The following is a 22,616-nucleotide window of genomic DNA, read 5'->3' as shown; positions in this document are numbered from 1 at the left end:
TGCTCGGAACTCATATGGTTCCCATTGTCAGAGACTCGTTTTAAACCGGCGGCTGCTTCACTGATAAACCTTTCCAAACTCACCACTGAGCAACATCTGTTGCTCTTCTGCCATATAAATTCCAGCTTCGGTAGTGTCGGTTACCAAGACGTGTAGAGCTCCTTGTCATCTTAGCTTGATGCTAATGGTATTTTTAGATCCTTACGGTTTCTATACATATTTATTCTAGTTACAGGTTAATAAAGGTGAAGTCCCAAGTTGAAAAATTATAAGAAAATTGAAGTCTCATCAAATCCAATGATTCAAGGAATTTATGAACAATATTCACCGGAGGGATACATTTAAAAACTGTTTATTTCGGCAAATTAAGAGTACATAAGTCTTGCCACTTGGGCTTTCCAATAAACATTAATTTAGTTTAGCTTGAGGATATCTACTTTAGTTTTATTCCATCTATACTAAGCCTATTCACAGGCCTGTATTTTCTAGTTTCCTACAACTTTTACGGTTTATTTTTAAGGGGTTTGATGGACCTGCTCTATTTTCAATACTAATAATGGTAAAAAATAAATAAAAACAGATGTTTACACGTACAGTACCATTAAAATGAACAAGGAAATTTCTAGCTGTAACATAATTAATTTGCCAATGGCCAATTAGCCTTTTTTTTTTTTTTTTTTAAATTAAACTTGGATTAGCAAACACAGCGTGCCATTGGAACACAGGAGTAATGGACGTTATAAAGGCCCTCTGTACGACTGAAGATATTTCATTATGACCATAGTCATTTTAACATTAACACCGTCTGCTCTGAATTTCTGATCTATTTCATGTTATTTAATTTGCAAAATATGCTTTCCAAAAAGGACATTTCAATGTGACCCCAAACTTTTGAACGGTAGTGTGTATTCGTGGGTTTTTACAAACATTTACAATAAGTGTGTGTATATATATATATATACACACACACACACACACACACACACATATATATATATATATATATATATAAACATCTAGGCCACTTTTAAAGGCATTAACTGAACTTCATAACTGTTTCTCTAGTGAATCACACATCTTTATTGTCCTTTTATTTTATTGTTACTGTAAAACAAAAATGAAGTGAAAACTTTGGTTTTTTTAGCAATGCAGAATTTACAAGGCTATAAAGGTTAATAGGGACATTAATAATTCAGCCTTATTGATTCAGTAAGAAAACAAATTTCCATTTTTGAATTTCCCCCCTTTTTTTGGTACAATTCTCATTTTTTTCACCGCACATCGGGAGCAGGCATAAATGGGTTGAACTTGATGAATGGGTTAAACTTAAATTACAAGATTATAAGAGAGGGCCAGCAATAAAACAAATACATTTTTGAAGTGAAGAGTGTAAGTACCATTGCATTTCAGCGTTGCGTGCGTTCTTATTTTTAGTTTCATACTTGTTTAAACTCTATTTTACGAATATACAAGTGAGTAACATGCTGTTTGCATGAGTGATGAGTGAACAGCGATTCTTTTAACAATGCCCACTTCCGTTTTTTCCCTCCGTAAAGCACGCTGTTTATGGAGACCCGTGCATGTGGAGTTTGCTCTCTTTCACTTTTTAGTTTTCCACGTCTCCCAGGATGTCCCTGGTTTGTCAGGGCTAAGGACGTCCCGATGAGAGGGCTTAATGAGGATGCTTTTGAAGACCTGGTCAACAGAAGAAAGGCATTTACGCCTCATTGCCAGTTTTGCTAAGAGGATTGCTTTAATTGTGGCCAACGAAAACATGAAAAAGCCAAAAAAACCCCCGTAAATTCAATGACGTGAAATAATAAAATCCAAAATGAAATATTAATAAATAAATACACTACCATTAACAATGAAAAGTAATCTATGTAACTTATAATGCAATTGCTATTAGAAGACAACAAAACTGGATTTGCCAGGCCTATGGACAATTTCAGTCCAGATCCTAAGCCACAGAGCCTTTGATAAAGCCTGGCCAGTGCAATATGTTAGAGATTAGCCACCGGACAATAACATCCTCGTTTTATCAATCCCACCTCCATAGTCTAATATCTGCTGCCTCATAATCACAGAGCTGGCTCTCAGAGGAACTGAGGCTTAATGTAAAGTATATTTTGTTGTGCACTAAAGGAATTAATCTAATATTCTTTTATCTTGGTCAGTGAGTTATTCAGTTAGAGATAGGCGCCATGTTGGCAGGACACGAAACACACAGAGATACCCATCTGACGTGGTAAGGTTTCTTCCTCTTGTGGCCAGCATAATGTATATATTTAAGATATTTAAGATAGATAAATGCACATGCCTTCTTTTGTTTTTGGGTAGCCTGGAACATAAAAGTGAAAGGATTCACTTTGTGTGTAGAGAACATACTACAAGAGTGCGCTGATGTTCTACATTGCCAGTTCAGGGCAAAATGCCATAGCAAAGGCCACTATAACTATATAGGCTTCACAGCATGAACAAAAAGAGAGGCCTGGAACAGAGTTTACCATGAAGATCATGGGCTGTGGGAGATTATGTTGGCACATGCATCAGTCACAGCCATTGCCTGAACCCTAATCTTGAGACCATCAACTTGATAAAGCGCCCTCTTTTGGGCCTTACCCCGACAATATCGGTGATCGGAAACCTCTTTGCTACCAATTTAAGTTAGGCTGCTTAATTTTGCTAGAGTTTACCTGCTGGAAAGAGATATTATACTACAGGAGATGTCAGCATGATCTCAGTCCCACACCCAATATTTCCACTGGAAATTATATATATTGAAAACAAGCAAGGAACAGCAATTTCATTATTAATAAAGGCTTCCTGGGGACACAGGTAGTTATCCATCGGTGTCGGCAGCTTTCTTCTAGATTGAAAACATAAAATGACTTTAATGAGGATTTTTGCTAGTTCTTTGTTATTTTAGGGAAAGGTGATCACCATTTTTATAGCTCAATCTCATGTTTTTTTATTGGTGATTATCTACTGTTCCAAACAACACATACATTTCTCTCCTCCAAGCATTTATGAATACTCATATATACACACACAGAGGAATTATTACAGCTGCTATACAATGGACTGTTAAATCATCTTGGAGCTGCTCATACTTGTTTATACACTTGGTTATAAGATAATGGAACTCAAAACATCATCAGATTATGTCAGCCAGAAATTCAAAATCACTGTTATCAGCAAAGTTATTTTGATTAAAGGGACACCCCATCCATTATAAGGACCTTACTGCCCATGATAGCTGAGGGTTCCCTTTAAAGTAATGTTTTCCACCATTGCAAATGCAAGGAGAGACTAATCAGAATCCCCTGTGAATTTGCCCTCTTCCTTCTCCCCAGGTCCCTGGGTTGCAGGGGATTAAAGGAATACTTACAAAGTACTTTAATATGCATGCTTTGTTGGTGGGGCTGCGTGGGGATCTGGAGTGTTCCTTTAATTTAGTAAAAATGGTTATTGTTTTCAAAAAAATTACATAATATTTGCATCACAATAATCCAAAAGGATGGACTGAGGGTGGCTAGAGGACCACTGACACTTGGCACATTCCAGGACATAACATTTGTGACTCTGAAGAAGAACCAAACTACTGATGGCTGCACAAGTCATCCCGTTTACCTACTGTATATGGGAGTGAGGGTTTCCTCTGCGCCTTAATGAAAAATATAATTTTAAAATAATAATTGAAGCAACATATTTAGTGTTTTAAAGAAATAAAGCTTAGCAGCTTTAACTTTTTAGTCTTTTGTTTAATCATATAAAAACATATAAACTGTTATATAAATGAGCTGAGGAAGCTCATTTAGTGTCTATGGCAACAACCCATCAGTGCCTGCTTTTGTTTCACATGATAAATAAAGAGACACTAGAGCCATTGTATGCACATTAATAAATATGATAGCTGCGTTGTCCCTTTTTCTGTGGTCCATTTTGCAAATACATGGGCAGATTCTGCAGAATCCCTTCAAATGCATTTGCCCCTTTTCTCCATGCCCCAGCTAAATGCCCCGCAGGAGATACAGGAATACTCCCATTGATTTCACTGGAAGTAGTCCAATGCTTCATTTAGTTACAAAAGGGGAAACAGCGTCCCTCACAGAAGTCTGCGAGCGGCAGCAGAAGATCTGCAGTTCAGGTAAGGTGGGGGAGTAAATGAATGAATGTATGTATGTATGTATATATGTGTGTGTCTGTGTGATAGCATGGACCCGTGTGTAGGGGGCACAGGGAGGCTGAAAGTGATGTGCATGTACTGGCTGCCTGAGCATGATAAGAGTGCGGTTGCTAACAATTGCTAGCAGCTAACGTCAATCACACTCATATCATGCCCAGGCAGCCAGTAGAATAATTTATTTTTTTAGTTTTTTTTCGGCCCCCAAAAATAGGGGTGCGTCTTATAGAAGGGAGCGTCTTATACTTGGGGAAATACGGTAACTTGATTTTGCTGTAAGTGGTCTACATATAAAACAAAAAATATATCCAAGCTCCTCAGAGATATGCTGGAGATGTGATAAAGAACACGGCTCCATTAACTATATATGGTGGCATTGTGATAAAGTTAAGACAACTTGGAATTTGGAGAGAGAGATATTGGAAAATCGAGATATAAAATGTTCCCAATTCCAAATTGAACATGCTCTTTTACATCTAAACTGGCCTGAATTGAGACCTCCCAGGGCCTTATTAGCAACTCATATCATGGTCACAACAAAAACGGTAATAGCCAGACCCTGGAAAATGACAACTACACCTGATTGATTCAGTCTTAAGAACCAAAAAGATTACCAATTAAAGATGGAAACAGGCTTACCTATAGACAACAAACTAGGGAATATGAAAGAAGCATATGAGATATGGGTACAACAATAAGGAGGGACTCATTTTTAACAACGAATCCAGATGGTCAATTTTTCTTCTTTATTCTTTGTATCTGGATCCCTAATTGATTTATACTTATATCAGTTTGGCAAATGGACGTCAAGGTATGTTATATGTTTGTCTTGTAGTTTTGATTAATATTTCAGTATGTCTCTATTTCTTGTAGAAGTATTACAAACAGATAAAGTGAGATTATGTAATGTTAAATGTTGTAAAAATAATAAAATTATTTAAAAAACCCATATGAACAAACGTAAAGTGCTTACATAAATCACTCTTTGGTTCCTACAAGCTCTTTGCAGCACACCAGAAATCAATACTGGTAAGATGCTTCCACTAATGTAACTAGTGATAGATGCCATGCCTTTTAGAAGTACCCAAGGCCCTCCAAGGGTTAACAAATTATTGCCATATACTGTATGTAGAAATGACTGTCCAAGACCATTTTATCTATTTGGTCACAAATACGAATTTACAGTGCAATTTTGTGTCGCTTTCTTATATTATACATTCGATTTTTAGATAACTTGTAATACCCACTTTCAATTCTTCCCGTTTTTGGGAAAGAAATCTTAGAAATGTAATAAAATGATCTTTGTCCACAATATTGTGTATGCTCCCTAGAGAGTAAACATTAAACCCGGCACTCTGAACCTGTGGGTGACAGAAGAGATAAAATGATAATTTCCCAGACACTTTAACTTGAAAGAGCATGTCAATGTGTCAAGCCTCGGTTCTCTGGACTGGAAACAGGAGTTTATCTGGGAATGCTACGTCTCGTGTGCATGTGGTACAGTGCATTATTAACATTTCCGCTACGTCTGGAGCGGACAGCTATCCTGAACGTACAAGTCAATACGGAATGGGGGTCTTGGACTGAAACAGCCAGAAAAATGTATGAGATACTCTCATCTCTTGCCTGCAGATGGTTTTCCTTCCAGGCAAGAATCAAATGTAATATAGAGAGCCCTGAATTAAACACAGCCTCCAAAACAGCTCTGCAGATGCAAAGGCCCTGATACAAGGAAACAAATTACCTGCAAACTGGAAGAGCAAACGGGGCTTTATTTACGGCGCATGTCCTGCCAAAGTTTAAATATTTATATTAAAAAAAAAAATTCTACTCAACTGGATTTTTCTATACGCTTGATTGTAAATGAGGCCACTGTTTGATGTCGTTTACTGATTGAATTGGCTTTTTTCGGGTTCTTGTAATCTTTCTGTGGTACGGTGCATGGCTCTGTGTTTGATACATTCATCCTTGGTATTGAGGGGTGCGAGGAATGTGTTAACAAGATGAAGAATAGTTTTAAGAACGTTCTGATGAGATAAAGCCTTACTATTTCAAGGTAATAATTACATGGAGGAATGTGAGAAGACAATTGATCAATGGAATAACTTCATTATCCAGACCCAAAACATGACTGGTATATAGACCATGCGCCTGCATGTATAAAACTAGTGGAAACTTTTCTTATGGTGCTTGACATAACAAGAGAGGAAACAGAGCTGTTCTATGGAGTCTGGACAATGGAAGCCGTGGTTCTATGGAGTCTGGACAATGAAAAGAATCTAATTTACTGTAAAAGTGCCCCCCCCCATGAAGTAACACGACTTAAAATGCTTGTCTTACAAGCAGTTTGGTGGTTGCCTTGGTCATTTTAGCTTTCGACAGACACAAGGAACTACTCGCTGAGATGCTCTTGTGACTCACGGCTGAATCAGACCAGAGTCAGACCATGCCAAACCTATGCATCAGGCTTTTGTGACTTAGTGATGGGCTATGTTTAGCATTACACAAATACCATTCCCATAATACCTCTGTAGATGTGTACTAACAATGTATTCTGATGTCCATGTGACCTTTCTTTGGGACATGTATAATGAGCAGTGAATAACAGTACTCTTCTTGACGTGTAACGATGGTTACACAGCTTTGAAGGCTAATAAATAAGGGATGATATTTTTTTGCATACGGTGGTCCATTGTAATATGTCGGTCACACTAGAACATGTGAAATCGTTAACGAAAAGTTGTAAAAAACATAGGCTTGTTGGGTACAACTTCAAGTTCCACTACATGAAAAAAAGAACTATAAATAAGATAGCAGCACTTGGCTCATTGATGAAACATGAAACCATATTAAACTATACCTTAAAATCCAGAGAAGAAAGTTTCTCTAAATGCCTGTTGATATCAGGAGAACCTGTTTTCTTTGTAAACTGAACGAGACAAATTTTGTTTTCCTTGAGAAACGACAAGATGATGAAACTGTCTGTAAATACAGCTGAAAAACAAAGATGATAAGAACGTGTTACACTTGCTACACATTCTGGTTCCATAACCAATTCTTTGAGCTCTACCGAGACACTGTTCTGTAAGTCCCTGTCTTAAATATTACTTTAAGGCTTTTGTAATCTCCTAAAATACATCAATATGTCATCCTGCTAGGACTCTTTGGAAATGAAAAGAAATAAAGCTCATGGAGGATTCAGAGGAAATAATAAATTACATTATGCTAAGCAACCTAGCATATCACACGTGCTTTGTTTCCTCTTGCTTTCAACACATTGCTTTCGTCCTCCTTTTGTATCTGGCTATTTCAATTCCAACCCTCTCGTACATGTCAAAGAACAGCCAAGGTAAACAAGAATTCAAGTTCTGTTGGTTTAGTTTGTGTGTGGGAATTTTTATAACTAATTTCAGACTAGCCCCGTCAAGCCTCGCAATGTAACACATGAACCCGGGGTGTCTTAGCCAAGTGTTCGAACAGGAAAGACACACATCCCGCACGGCAGTGTTTTTACAGTCGTGAGCCCCTGTTTGCAGACGGACTTCTGATGGCTTGACATAGAGGGATTTTGGATGAGTGCAGCTAGGCTACCTAAGCAAAAAAACATTTCACTTCTAGCTTGTGAATGGCTCAATGTCACTTATAATTACAGAAAAAAAAGATCAGGATCTGCGACTAACAAAATGATGTTTAGGGTTTAAGAGCACTACGCATTCTATACAAGCTATTGACAGCTATTTGAGTAGAATTAAGTAATGTGGCCTACTTGAAGATACAAATAATTAGCAGACAATGTTGAAAAACACAAATAAGACTAAACCTTGACGACATCAAGTATACAGAGATTTCATAAAACCTCCATTTCTATTATTCTTTCATTACTTTGTATTTCATACAACAAATATTCCGCAATGCTAACGTTTTGGCTGTACAGAAACAAGTGAGATATTAAGGTCAACTGAAGGAAATATGTCTGATGCAAATAAAAGCTTATCAATTATGAGTTTAAAAAGGTCTAAAGCACCAGGCTTTGATGTGAATTAACAGGTGAAATGTGTACGTGGTACTGAGAGGTGTAACTACAGCATTACATGCAATTACTTGTAGTGTTTTCAAGTCCCCAGTGGCAATAATTACTCTACCTGTTGACACACTATTTCTCTGGTGCATCTGTTAATGTAGGCAATTGATTTGCACATGGGTGTAATTACCGTCACTGATGGGGTTTGAGACGAGCTTCCCCACCAGGGTCCTATCAATCACCACCTTCTCCAGCTGTGGCCCTGAAAGGCTTAAAGACACAAGCACACCTGAACCGAAGAGAAGCTGGAACAAGAGATAACAAAAACAAATAAACAAGATGATCAGACGATAACATTTATTTCACGAATCAAACCACGAGGACGGAGAACAACTAGCTTGTGGATTTTTTGGGAAACAAAAGCTTTTTGTCTTATGGCTAAAAATGAAGAATTATATGATCAATGAACATATAAATAAAACTGGACAGCAAAATAAATAAGCAGAAGCTTGAAACACTAGAAAAGGCCTCCAAGCTCCAGTCCCAGAAGGTCAACGGACACATGAGCTGTACACGGTAACGAGGAAGGTCTGCTTAAGGACTGGCTCCGAGGACCATGGGCTAGGGTAATAGTGCAGCAGATGTTACGTTACAAAACCCTACTGACAAAACACAAAGGTCAGTCTCTGTCGGTATGAATTACAAAAACTATGGTCCATTACTGATCATAAATATACAGCAGATATCACGCATTACCCACATCTGGCCAATGGGCTGCCGGCCACAGCCGTGTAAACCGGTGAAGTAATGTGGTCTGCTTTTCAGCCGGGTTGCAGGCCACAAAACGCTTACAATGACAGCAGCTCAATAACTTGACAACACTTCAAAAACATGCCTGTAGGTGAAACAGATTTATGGGAGCTAAACGTGGACAAGTTACAGGTCCGGCATATTTAATAAATCCTTGTGGTATTTACATATGAAGAACACGTCGTGCAAATGCCAGGGAGAGCAGCCGTCATGCAAAACACTATTTGCTGGAAAGGTGCGGCTATCTCTTTCCTACTAAATTCCTGCTCTTGTTTAGCGGCATTTTAGTGAATCCGGCAGAGTGACAGGGAGGGCCGAGGAGAATGGAGGTGAGTTCGGGATAGGCAAGCAACTAGTTTGACAGGTTTTGCCACCAAATTTAAACCAACTCAGCTGTAGTGAAGGATGTATCCCATATGTTTCAAACAAATATCACTAAAAATAAAAATCCACACGAGGACGTGACATTCTCATACATACATGTTACACGGTCACTATAAGATTTGATGCTACACCAAAACATGTTTTATAAAAGTTAGTGAATGCACAGCAAAAAGTAAAAGCCATCTCCTATGTGGCTCTTAACACATGTACCCGCTTTACACATCAAGGAAGCCACAGAAGTCCTCTGTTTGCTAGTACAAACTCATGATAAGGTTTACGTAACAGATACAATCTAAAGAAGAGATTAGATGTCTCTTAATTTTCCTCAAGACATATACCTTGTATTGCCGTCTATACATTATGCTTATCCTTTGTAGCACTTGTTTTAGCCTTGGATTACTAGTGCATAAATAAACCTACTCAAAACTCACAAAATTCCGCTGTTATAGCAAGATAGTGTTTAATACAAGGAAATTATGGCTAATATAATATATATATACGCACACCCATCAGCCATAACATTATGACCACTGACAGGTGAAGTGAATTACACTGATAATCTTATCATGGCACCTGTCGGTGGGGGGCATATATTAGGCAACAAGTGAACATTTCACCTTCAAAGTTGATGAGTAAGAAGCAAGAAAAATGGGCAAGCGTAAGGATCTGAGGGAGACTTGGACAGGGGCCAAATTGCGATGGCTAGACGACTGGGTCAGAGCATCTCCAAAACGGCATCTCTTGTGGGATTTTCCCGCTCTGTAGTGGTCGGTACCTATCAAAAGTGGTACAATGAAGGAAAATCAGTGATGGTCATGGGCGGCCAAGGCTTATTGATGAACATGGAGGCGAAGGCTGGTCCGTGTGGTCAAATCCAGCAGACAAGTACTACTACTACTGCAGCTCAAATTGCCGAAAATTAGTTTTGGTTCTGATAGAAAGGTGTCAGAACACAAAGTACATCATAGTTCGTTATGTATGGGGCTGTGTAGTTGCAGACAAGTCAGGGTGCCCATATCCGCTGCGGAGAGCGCCTGCAATGGGCCCATGAGCAGGACCACAGAGCAGTAGAAAAAGATGGCCTGGTCTGATGAATCACATTTTCTTTTACATCACATGGATGGTCGGGTGCGTGTGCGTCCCTTACCTGGAAAACACATGGCGCCAGGATGCATCCATGGAGGCCGCCACCTTGGCACTTACAGGACTTAACAGATCTGCTGCTACCGCCTTGATGCCAGATATCACAGCACACCTTCAGAGGTCTAGTGGAGCCCTTGCCTCAACAGGCCAGAGCTGTTTTAGCCGCAAAAGGGGACCTACACAATATTAAGCAGGTGGTCATAATGTTATGGCTGATCAGTGTATGTGTATATATTTAGGCATGTAGACAAAGTCAAGACAACTTGCTAAAGTTCAAACCGAGCATCAGTATGGGGAAGAAAGGGGATTTAAGTGACTTAGCGTGACATGGTTGTTGGTGCCAGACGGCCTGGTCTGAGTATTTCAGAAACTGCTGATCTACTGGGATTTTCATGCACAACCATCTTTAGGGTTTACAGAGAATGGTCTGAAAAAAGAGGAAATATCCAGTGAGTGGTAGTTGTGTGGACGTAATTTGCCTTGTTGATGTCAGAGGAGAATGGGCAGACTGGTTCAAGATGACAGAAAGGTAACAGTATCTCAAATAACCACTTGTTACAACCAAGGTATACAGAATACCATCTCTGAACGCACAACACATCGAACCTTGAAGCAGATGGGCTACAGCAGGAGAAGACCACACCGGGTGCTACTCAGCTAAGAACAGGAAACCGAGGCTACAATTCGCACAGCCTCACCAAAATTGCACAATGGAAGACTGGAAGAATGTTGCCTGGTCTGATGGGTCAGGCTGGTGGTGGTGTAATGGTGTGGGGGACATTTTCTTGGCACACTTTGGGCCCCCTAGTACCAATTGAGCATCATTTAAATGCAACAGCTTACGCGGGTATTGTTGCTGACCATGTCCATCCCTTTATGACCACAGTGTACCCATCTTCTGATGGCTACTTCCAGCAGGATAATGCACCATGTCACAAACCTCACATCATCTCAGACTGGTTTCTTGAACATGACAATGCGTTCACTGTACTCCATTGGCCTCCACAGTCACCAGATCTCAATCCAATAGAACACCTTTGGGATGTGGTGGAACGGGAGATTTGAATCATGGATGTGCAGCCAACAAATCTGCAGCAACTGTGTGATGCCATCATGTCCATATAGACCAAGATCTCTGAGGAATGTTTCCAGCACCTTGTAGAAAGTATGCCATGAAGAATGAAGGTAAAAGGAGGTCCAACCCGGTACTAGCAAGGTGTACCTAATAAAGTGCCCAGTGAGTGTAAACACCTGTGTAAAGCACTCTTGGGTAAGCATATGTTGGCAAGCAATAAGTCTATACAGAGATGAATGTGTTACAAAAAAATCATTAGACCATACGCGAGTTACAAAACACGTGAGGACCTAATTAGGAGGAAAACCTTGCTCTGACAAGTGTTATACAGATTCTAAACTGTTTCATGTTTGCTGCGGAGGTGCTAACACATTTATTGCAGTGCAGTCTCACTCCACGTCTTTAAAGCCAATGATGCTTTAGATTTCCGAGGTAGTGCTTAAAATATTGCATAGTGTCAAGTCAATTGGCTAATTAGATGTTAATTAGAAAAACGCTAAAACACATCATACATTAGCATTAATTATCTCTTCTGCTATCCCTACATAAACGGGAGCAGCATGAATCTCTACTGTTTAGTTGGTGATTAATACAGAGGCTATACATTTTTAGGCAACAATAAAACATTTTGTATATTTAAAATGCATAAAATAGAGTCACATTTATGTCCTTAAGAAAGAAGTACTTTGATCCAAAATTGAATTAAAATACTGTGGAAATAATGAGACAGAAAATGCTGTATGTTTATTAGTAGAGGGCTTGTAGCAGCCCACCGTTTGGCAAAGGCACAAAATTCATTTGACAAAATGTGGCGTTGCCAACAGGTATAAGTAAGCAATATTCTACTTTACAGAGATGGTAGCAGATACCCGGAACAGGCTTCCAATAACGCAACTCTACGATAACTATAAAACAACAAATACTACATAGTAACAACAAAATGATGAGTAAAATAAGTGGATGAGTGTGGCAATGTAATTACAAAGAATGAGTAATCCAGAAGAAAGGGAGAGTGTTACTTAAATATAGTTACAGGCCTGCTTTTTTAAGTCCATAAAACCTCAGCATTAACTGCACAGAATGCAAATAAAAGTACTACAATTAATACTAAAAATATAAAACAGAATATAAGCATTTCATGCTCAGATAAAAACAGCAAAGCCATCCGTTCGCCATAAAGTATATTCACACACACGTGTCCTCATTGTGTTATATTCACCAAATCTATTAGACCCCAGGGTTAGCGGCTAGGGTTGCCACCTGCCCAGGTATCACATGGACAGTCCCGAATCAGCGCTAAGGGAAGGATTAGGCAGTTTTTGTAGAAGTGAACATGGGTTTGGATTCCAAACTTAGGAGGGGCCATGGAGTACAACTAGAAAACATGCAGAGAGAGAGGGACGATGTTCAGGGTGGTGGGAAAAAGACAATGCACTGCACATACTCATTGTGCGGTACCAAGGTGTGCATCTGCTGGACGACCCACAGGGCAGTTACTGTAGAAAGAAAAAGGTGACTGACGCTACCTGGAACACAAACTGAGGAGATTTGCTTTATTTTTTTGTATATACACCTAGATGTACTAGGTGTATTTTCTGTTTTTATGATGCAGCTACAGAAGGACCTAAATGCCATCAGTTTATATTCTAACCCCAATAATCATCAAATGAATCCACCAAATGTGCATGTTGTGAAATACACTGATGTTCATACAAAATGGAGTTTAATATGCATTAAAAGTAATAATTTTAAATCATTTATGCTCTTCACTTCCTTTCTTCTACTTTTCTTTCTTTCCTCACACCTCCTTTGTCCTTCTCTTTCTCTAGTCTCTTTTTTCTCTTCATCCCTCTTCTCCATTCTTTTTTCTTTTCTCCCCACCTTTTCCCATCTTCTCTCCTTCCCATGCTCTCTTCTTTACACTCGCTCTTGTCTCATATCGTTCTCCTTTCTTCCCTCTCTGCTTTATTTCTCTCTTCTTTCCTTCATTTCCTTGTTCCTTTCATATGTACCTTCAGATGGGGGATTATTTGGCTTAAAGGAACAGTTTAATGTCACTGATAGCCCCAGTAAAGAAGAATGCATATTAAAAGTACTCCAGGATTGACTGGAGCTCAATATATTACATGCTAACAGATCTACCTCCTGCATGGAAAATAGCAAGAGGTGGGGAAAAGGGGAAAAAGCATGAGAGAAGGGGGATTGTCCATGCATTTGCAAGAGGGGCAACATGAAAACTTAAAGGAACCACCCAGCTATATATCCATTGAAGAGCTTGTGAGCCACACATATACTTATATTATAGATTTTAATTTGACTGCATTACAATTAACACATTCCTTCTACTTTCTCTAAAATAACAATACTAACGTAATAAAAAATTGCCCTGCAAATGTATGTGTTGTTCAATACAGGGAGTTAGCAAAAGTTGTCAGTCTGAAGCCAAATGCGTAATACATCCAGTGACAACCATTAATTAAAAATTGTCTCAAGAACAAGGGTGGCATCTTACGGTACATTAAAGGTGTGCGTAATAAAAAGGTATGCATACAAGTGCATAGAATCAGACATCGTAAAAATTGTGTTTTGGGTTTTTTTCCCCAAACCTGTTACAATCCATTGGCAGAGATCAAATCACTGCGGTAGGGGAATCAGTGATTTGTATAAATCTTATGTCATTAACTTTTGAAATGTCACAGGGTGTGAAGAGCATTGCAAAGCAGGGTAAGACATATTTCTGGCACTTTAACAGATAAATATTTATACTGATTTAAGATATTTGAAATTACATGCCATATTCTAGCTTCTGTTTTTCTAAGCAAGCTTGGTGAAGCAATTTTGTCTGCAAGAGCTACTTGGGACTTCCCTGATCATTAAAAGTGGCAGAAGGAAGCGAAGAGTGCATAAGTAAATTATGACCCCCACCCTAAAGAAAAACAATACATGCATGTTTAAACATGTGCAGACTAATGTCAGGAGGCAGCGGCCATGGAAAAGAACGGCCGCCTTTCTGCATGAGCACAGTGGTCAGTGGCATGTTGAACATGCACTCCCAAAATTAGGTGAATCTTTTGCTTTTTCAGCATGCTTAGTAAATGTGTTCTATATGACAATGAACTTGGATCTTCTGAAACAACAGTCACTGAAACTACCATACAAGTAAAGCAAAACACATCAAAGGAGCACTCCATCACTACCGAGGTTAAATTCTGCATGGATTCTAGTACATTTTAGTGTTTAGAAATCATTTCTTGGTGTTAGAAAATTAGACTTCCATCTCATTTTACTCCTTTTTGCTGTCTATTCTAAAAAGCATACTTTGGTAGGTTTCCTGCATATGCTCAATAACACTTTCTAACCTATGGAAGGTGAGCTCCCGCTAAACTGATGATCAGCTACCATGGATACCAATGACTTCTGCTAATCCCAATGATTTGTATGCGTTAAAACGCATAAGAAAGGGACTTCCTCAAAATGTTGCCACAAAGTCAGACGCATGCAATTGTCTAAAATGGCTCTGTATGCTGTAGAATTAACATTACAAGTCACTGAAACTAACAGCCCCAGAACATTATCCCTCCTCCACAAAACCTTAAACTAGGCACTATGCATTTCGGTAGGTATTGTTCTCCTGACATCTGACAAACCCAGATCCGTCCATTAGACTTCCCAGAAGTGAGATTCAACAGGTTTCCACCGCTCCAGAACCCAGTGGTTGCGTGCTTTACAGCACTCCAGCAGATGCTTGGCATTGTGCACACTGGTCTTCAGCTTGTGTGAAGCTGCTGGCCCATGGAAACCCATTTTATGACGCTCCTGGTGCAAGTGATTGTGCTAATGTTGCTTCAAGGGCAGTTCTGAACTCACTGTAGTGAGTGATACTACAGAAGTCTGGCGGTGTTACTTGGCACTACCAGTCTGTGAGTTTGCATGGTCTACTGCTAAAGATGGCACTCTATCACACATACTTTTGGTCATATAGTGTGTATATATTAGTAGAACAATATAGAATAATACCTTTTTATTGGACTAACATTCCATTTAAGGATGAGCTCCCTTTGTTAATCCAAAAATATATTATATTACACACATACACAGTACATATAGACACACACACTTTAACCAACACAATCTCTATGTACGAAGATAAAACAAACACGTGAATTTATTTAGTTTAATACAATTTTCTGTGAAAGTGAATTAATATTTCGAATAACCTTTCCTCTGTTTGCACTCTATTAAAATATATTTTATCTCACAAGGCAGATGGTCAGGACCTATTTAATACACCAAAATATTAGTGAAACTGGACCCAAAAGTACGCAGCTTAAAGTAAGGACCTTTACCCTGACAAGGGTCTGCTATGTACCCCCAAGCTACCGCTTTGATGTTCAGAAAAACAAATAAAGATGCTGCTAATTAACAATCAAATGGCTGCAGGGCCCAAAAGCATGCTCAAGAACTAAAAAAGAAAATCTTAACAAGAATATATAAAGTATAAAAAATAGTTTCCTTAAAAAAAAACATGCACTTTTTTCAACAGTTATTTTAATGTGAAATTGTGCTTTGAATTCTATTGGTTAATGTCCTCACTATGTTTCACCATAGGTGCAAAGGCGAGAGAAGACCCTTATTTAATTGTGGCATTAATAATGCAAAACACCAGATGCTCTTAGTATTTCTGAGAACCATTTCCATGCCTTCCAGCCTTTTGCGTTTTGCTTCTCACACACTAATCCCTAAGAATATACCGAGCTGCTTTCAGCAAATTCAATAATTCCACGATAATTTCCGGTGGCCAGATAAGAAACATCATTATACATATGTGGACATTTCCATTGTGACAGAAGTGTTGTGGATGTGTTTTTTTGGTTGTATAACAAGCCTACTTGTTTGCTATAATTAAGCGATAATGAATGGGAGTTCCAAGTTATGGATGAATGATCTAACTTGGATGACGACAATTACTCATGGGCTCAGCCTCAGGTGATTATCATGGCCCCTCCATATTGGGTTACCTATGTCTAATTATAACTCCCACGCACTACCCAAATTGCTAATTAGTAATTTAAAGCACTGGGCTTGCTCCTCTTTCGGTCTTTCATAAGACACCTAATGGCTAGACCTTTGTGCAGGTCGCGGTCAGAATGTTAACATTCCATTGACTTCTACACTGCGCCAGAGAGTCTAGAACTTTCCTTGAGGGCCATTGTTTCTCCCATCAGTTCTAGGTTACTCTATTCCACAACACTTGTATTTTGTGCACCATGTTATATAACATTTTAAAACATGTTGCATTTGCAGCCCTTAACTGGAGCGTCACATTGCGGACACTGGGAGAGAAGAACTTACGTTTCTTTCCAGGCAGAGGTCAGCAAATAGACACCATCTCCACAACCCCATTGATCTGTAGAACATCCTTTGGTTTTCTGTTTTTGGTATTTATAATAATGATGCTTTTGCTATGATTTTAAAAGCATGACATCAACGACAACAAAATAAAGTTATTAACTTTATCTAAAAAAAAGATCCCTACTTTCCAGAACCATAGACCTGAACTCTGCAACTCTGACGTTGTCAGTTTCATTGTTACACCAATTAATTTCATAGTGAGATGTAGGGTTCACCTGAAATTAGCAAGAGTGGGTATACTTTCACCCAAACTCTGCCGTGAGTGTGTGCAGCTTTTGCAAAATAAAGTGAGCCTTACTGCAGGGACTGGTGGCCAAAGCCATGCCTTTCAATGAGCTTCTCACCAACGCGGCATCCAATAATAAATATTTATAATACTGACGTACAAAGCTGCAAATTATTTGTCAAAAAAAAAAACAATTAAAATTATTTAATTTATTCTCACATTTGAGCTCATACTGCCAATACCATTGAAGATAATCCATTGTTAAGTCTGGTTTATAAAGATATACCTTTCCAAGTGTGAAAACTCTTGAACACTCTTGCGCTACTCAAGCAAGATCCATGTGAACAGTTATAGGTTTATTCAATAAATTTAAAGGGACACTGCAGCCATCATATGCATCCAAACCCTTACAAACAAGTCTAAACATGCTGATTCTGTGAGTTTTGATAACATGTGTCTATCTTTGTTAGCATCACAGTATATAACCAGTTACCGGTATCTAGAAATCCATTAAGTGGTTAATTTGAAGTAGCACTCAAGCCATCCCAGCAATAAAATGAAAAGCATGAGGGCAGTTGCCAGCAATATGATTTTGCTGATTCAGTAAATCACAACACTCACCATTATAAACGACATAAAGTCTCCTGGTCCAAGCCTAACTGAATTATATAGGAACACCTGCAATTTAATGTCTTATATTGGACAAAGTATACTATAAATCCATAAAAGTAATCATTACCATTGTAAATGGGAATGCCAGAAAAGCAATTTCACCAATGTTTTTTTTGACGTTGTAACTAGAACGGTTGGGTTTGCTGGGATGCGGGGACCACGTCCATACCAACATTGCTGAACACAACAGATCTGCTTCAAATTCTTAAAAATAAAAAATAAAAACATAATGAGGGAGATGAGAAGGGATCAGTGTGTGAGGCACGTTTCAGAAACCCTGTCTGGGCTGCAGAATTGCTTATCTATTCCACAGAACAGGGCAGTATTTTAAAGCTGTTCTTGGAAAAAGATGCCTATGGTTACTGTTGGACTTATTTTATGTATCAGTAACAGTGGAAGAGACTTGGCTTTAACTTCAGCCTTCCCTGCATGAGTTGGTCCTCATGGCATCATCCTCGTGTACATTGGGACCTCTGTCAGCCAAGTGGTCTACACAAACCTGGCCATGGTATGGTTGTTTTTTTTCTGTTAAACCTACACAGCCCAACAACTACAGCTTTGTTCATAAAAGAATTCCGCCCCCCCACGCAGCTCCTTTGTCCACCAAAATTGGACCTTGTGCATCCTTTCGATAAACACATTTATCAAGACAAACAAAGCTGGGCAACCACCCTGGAAACCTGAGAGTTGTAAATCTAGAGCTGGCCCACCGCAGAAGAAGACAACCCCGCCTTAAAAAGCAGAGAAAAACAACCCAAACACAGCATATGCAGACAGGAACATCAGAGAATGCTGTATGTTCCGAGAATGAGAACACTGGATGCATTGTTGCTTATGTATGACAAATTTAACGCTCTACAATATTCCTCCGCAGTGCCAACACTCACTCATGTACACTTTGTCCTGTGATCATCTGCAACGCAAACAACCAGTTAAGATGCACAGGTGCCAATCTCTAAAGTAAATTGTGCCTCGGTAAACAGTATGCAGTAAACAAACATTACGGGACCGTCTACATTAACCATGTTTCATTCCTCACAGTATGTAACACATCTTAAAATGAATACAATTAATCGATGTGCTGATGAATGTAATTCGTGATTAGTATTCATATTCATTCACCTGCTTCCATTAAAAGAGCAAACTGCACAAAGCATTTATTGTTCATTAATCCATTTCTTTTAATGGTTCTTTTACAAAGTGAAATATTTTACATGTTTAATAAGACCCACACTTAATTCAATTTCACTAAATTTATATCATATAGAATAATGGATGAGAATTATTATGAAGTGGAATCACTTACAGAAAGGAACTATACTATTAACATGAATGTATGCCAAGAGCAGCTGCGTTGGCCCTGCATAATGAATAGTTAAAGTGAGATGAAAGAAATCTGCCACCGGTAACCCTGCATTATACAGGGCCAGCTCAGCCCTTCTCCAAAGTACTCCAGTTTCGAAACACAAAGTGAAGTTGGAGAGTCGAAATGTTTCAACACTCCATATACCCCTTGCGTACTATTGCGTTAACGATAAAAAGCAAAGGGCACTATAGGCCCGGGCCAAATCTGATCCTGATACAGATATGGCTCTCAACAGACTAAAGTTTAAGAAATGATAATTAGCATTAAAAAAAGTATACAGCATATTTACTATCAAATAAAGATGAATTTGTGCCACCAAAACTATCTGGAATCCACTAAGCATTCCCAACTGTGCAAGGAATTTTCTGGTCACACAACCAAGAGCCCAGACCACATTGTTTAAGAGATTGCTCCATGCAAATTAATTTTATTCCTTGTGCTCAAACGAAATTATAAGGTCGGAATCCTAGGTACCCCTCTCTGAACAACAAGGCACTAGGAAAGGTTTAAAAATCAAGCGTGATCTAAACCAGAAGCCAAGGAGGAGGCCACTCACTAAGAAATCAACGATATTATAGAAATCATTTAGACAATGAAAGGCTTCGCTGTGAATCTGAAGACACTGATCACGTGGTAACAATTGCCATCGCGTTGGGGCATTCTTGAAATCATAACACACTGCGGGAATGCGATATCTCTGAACCACAGCACGATGTATGACAACATTAACCAACTTAAATATCGGAGCTGAAATGTCAAAGTAAAGAGGACAAGGTGCTCCAATTAATATTATTTATACAACAGATGACATTCAGTGAGAAGTCAATTAGAAAATGGCCAGTATTGAATTCTGCTTCCTACTGGCTTAAACAAAGAGCGAGCCCAAATGTGCAAACACTGACACAATCCTTGGACAAATACGAGGTCTATCTCACTAACATTTTTTTTTCAATTACCATTAAGAATAAGCAAACATGAGTGGATTCAGCCCCTGCGTGGAAGGCAGCCGTTTTAGTACGTGGCTACTAAGATTGGCAACGAGAGCCCTGGATGTAAGGAATTTTGTTAGCATGCCTTTAATACCAGTGAGTTTTTAAAACTCCTCTAGATAAAAGGCCATTTCTCTAATAAAGCTCCCCTGTGTCATGAACTGGTTTGGTGGTTTCCAGTTTTACTCCCTTTTATCTCCCACTGTAATTTACCTTATATGTTCAGGAAAATAATAAAGCAATCTTTCGATTCTAGATCTTTGGAATGAAGGAACTTCATGGTAACACCAAAATACACGGTGACACCATTAGGCTCCATGGAGACATCCACAGCAATGCCAGCACTTATAACCACTTACTGAAGAAGGGTGAAGACATTTCATACCGACATGCTGTGTTTTACATATATAATAATTAGTCACAGTCAGGGTGGTTGTCCTATTGCTATTGTAAAGCCATTAAAAATTGTTGACAACATTGTGGACCCTCTCAGATTCAACAAAGAGCAATGATAATTCATATGTAATTTCCAAATAATTACAAAAGCATGAGAAAAAAAAGACTGATTTTTGAATTATATGTCAGTGTGTTTTGTGTTGAAAGAACCCAAGGGCCAAATATTCTGGTGCATCGTGGATTAATCAGAGTGGCAAGAATATTCTATATCATGTATATGTGCATGGGGACCGTAGATACAAGATACACTTAACTAAGACCATGAACAATTCCTCCATGATCTTTTCAGATTCTGAATTTAAGATTAAGTTATTAGGGGTCCTTTAGGCACGTTTTGCCAGCATAAAGCAGATCTGCCATGTGTCCAAACCCATTTTTGTTATACTATGGTATGTTACACTACTATACTACTACTAGTTCAGGCTGCCTTGTAAAGTTGACTGGAGTGGCGAATGGAGGGAAACAAATTGTTATGCTTTTTTTTTTGCCATTCATCTAAAATTGTCACTTATTTTAAACCAAATATTCACAAAACTGAAAGAAAAAAGCACAAACAAGAAGTATACAATATAGTAAATTTAATGATATTAAAATGATGTTAAAAGTTAAGAAAGTTCCTTTCCGTTTCTGAAACTTTGATTTATGCATATATTTCATTATATATATATATATATATATATATATATATATATTAGTCACTGGCAGATGTGTTTGCTCACACAGATGCATACAATGATACATAATGATCGTTACATAAGATAAAAAGGGGATTCCGGGGTTCACATTAATGACTGAGTGCTAATGAGAACATTCTGCAATTCATGCGCTACCTCGGCACTCGAAGAGTTAATCTAGAAGTGTAGCGCGTTACCAAGACAAAATTCTTAGAAAGGGGATTATTAAGAGGCAGTGCAGCAACCGTGGCTTTGTTGGCGACATCAAAGCCTGCAGCCTGCATGCGCGTTTACACCATTGCGACATTGTTGTCCAAACAGTGCCACTTATCAATAACAAGGAAATGAAAATTGCAACAAAATTTTTTGCCTAAGCTGATTTACATTATTTAACAGTAGCGTCAATCAGTGAATAATTGTTCGGCTCCATTGACTCGGCAGAGGAAGGGCATGTCAAAACATTTTACCTGACAGACATATTTGTTCTTCCATTTGCTCAGTACACACGGACTGCTCTGCATCAGCTCCTGGAGGACAAGAGAAAACAGAATGGGAGAGAGCCGGCCGCGTACATTGTTACCGGCGGTTAAAGTGCTTCTGAGAGATTAGCATGCCATATAAACAAAGATGCAACTGTTTTAAAACAGGCCTCGAGACAAAAGCCCAGTTATCATCACCGTGATGCCCGATCCTTTATGAAAATTAAAGCTGTTGAAAGGAGATTGAAAGAAGGATTGTTTGTTGCCATTCTTGTAACTTTCTCAAAAACTACCTCAAGCTCCCGGAGACCGTCTCGAAGTTTCTCTGGACGCTTGTTCTTCAGAATCCAGGGGAAGCCACGTGCTTTAATCAACAGATATATATTTATTAGCATGCAGGAAGGAGATTTATGGAGAATAAAACTAAGACATGTTGTAAAGGCAGTAGGACAAATAGCATTAGATTCCCATACAAGTAATTCATCGGGTCTACAAACATTCAAGTCCTTCGGTTCAAAGGGCAAGTTATATGATTTGACACCACATCTGGTTCTGAATGGAGTAAAAAGATGTGTGATCACTTTCTTCCGCCTGCGTGCAATTTCTTTATTCATCTGTACATGTCAGAACAACGAGTTGGTCGTATTATTTGGCGTTCTAGAGCTTCCAACATATTTAGGAAGTCGGTTAAATAAATGAAATTGTTCAGACAGCCCCCTATCT

At 38.8% G+C, this 22,616-nt stretch overlaps 1 protein-coding gene across 1 annotated transcript in view; it reads right to left on the bottom strand.

Annotated features, from left to right (window-relative positions):
• The window catches only part of WDPCP (WD repeat containing planar cell polarity effector), a 90,605-nt gene that overhangs the window by 54,912 nt on the left and 13,077 nt on the right, over positions 1–22,616 (bottom strand). The window contains exons 5-8 of the mRNA XM_053460244.1: positions 22,187–22,257; positions 21,882–21,941; positions 8,398–8,512; positions 7,047–7,180 (exon numbers count right to left, since the gene is read on the bottom strand). Coding sequence (XP_053316219.1) covers positions 7,047–7,180; positions 8,398–8,512; positions 21,882–21,941; positions 22,187–22,257 — 380 coding nt within the window. The remainder of the gene's footprint in view (positions 1–7,046; positions 7,181–8,397; positions 8,513–21,881; positions 21,942–22,186; positions 22,258–22,616) is intronic.

Source organism: Spea bombifrons, chromosome 3 (genome assembly GCF_027358695.1).
Source record: "Spea bombifrons isolate aSpeBom1 chromosome 3, aSpeBom1.2.pri, whole genome shotgun sequence".
Lineage (NCBI taxonomy): Eukaryota > Metazoa > Chordata > Amphibia > Anura > Pelobatidae > Spea > Spea bombifrons.
Note: the sequence above shows the minus strand (reverse complement) of the source record. Positions and strands in the feature narration are given on the sequence as shown.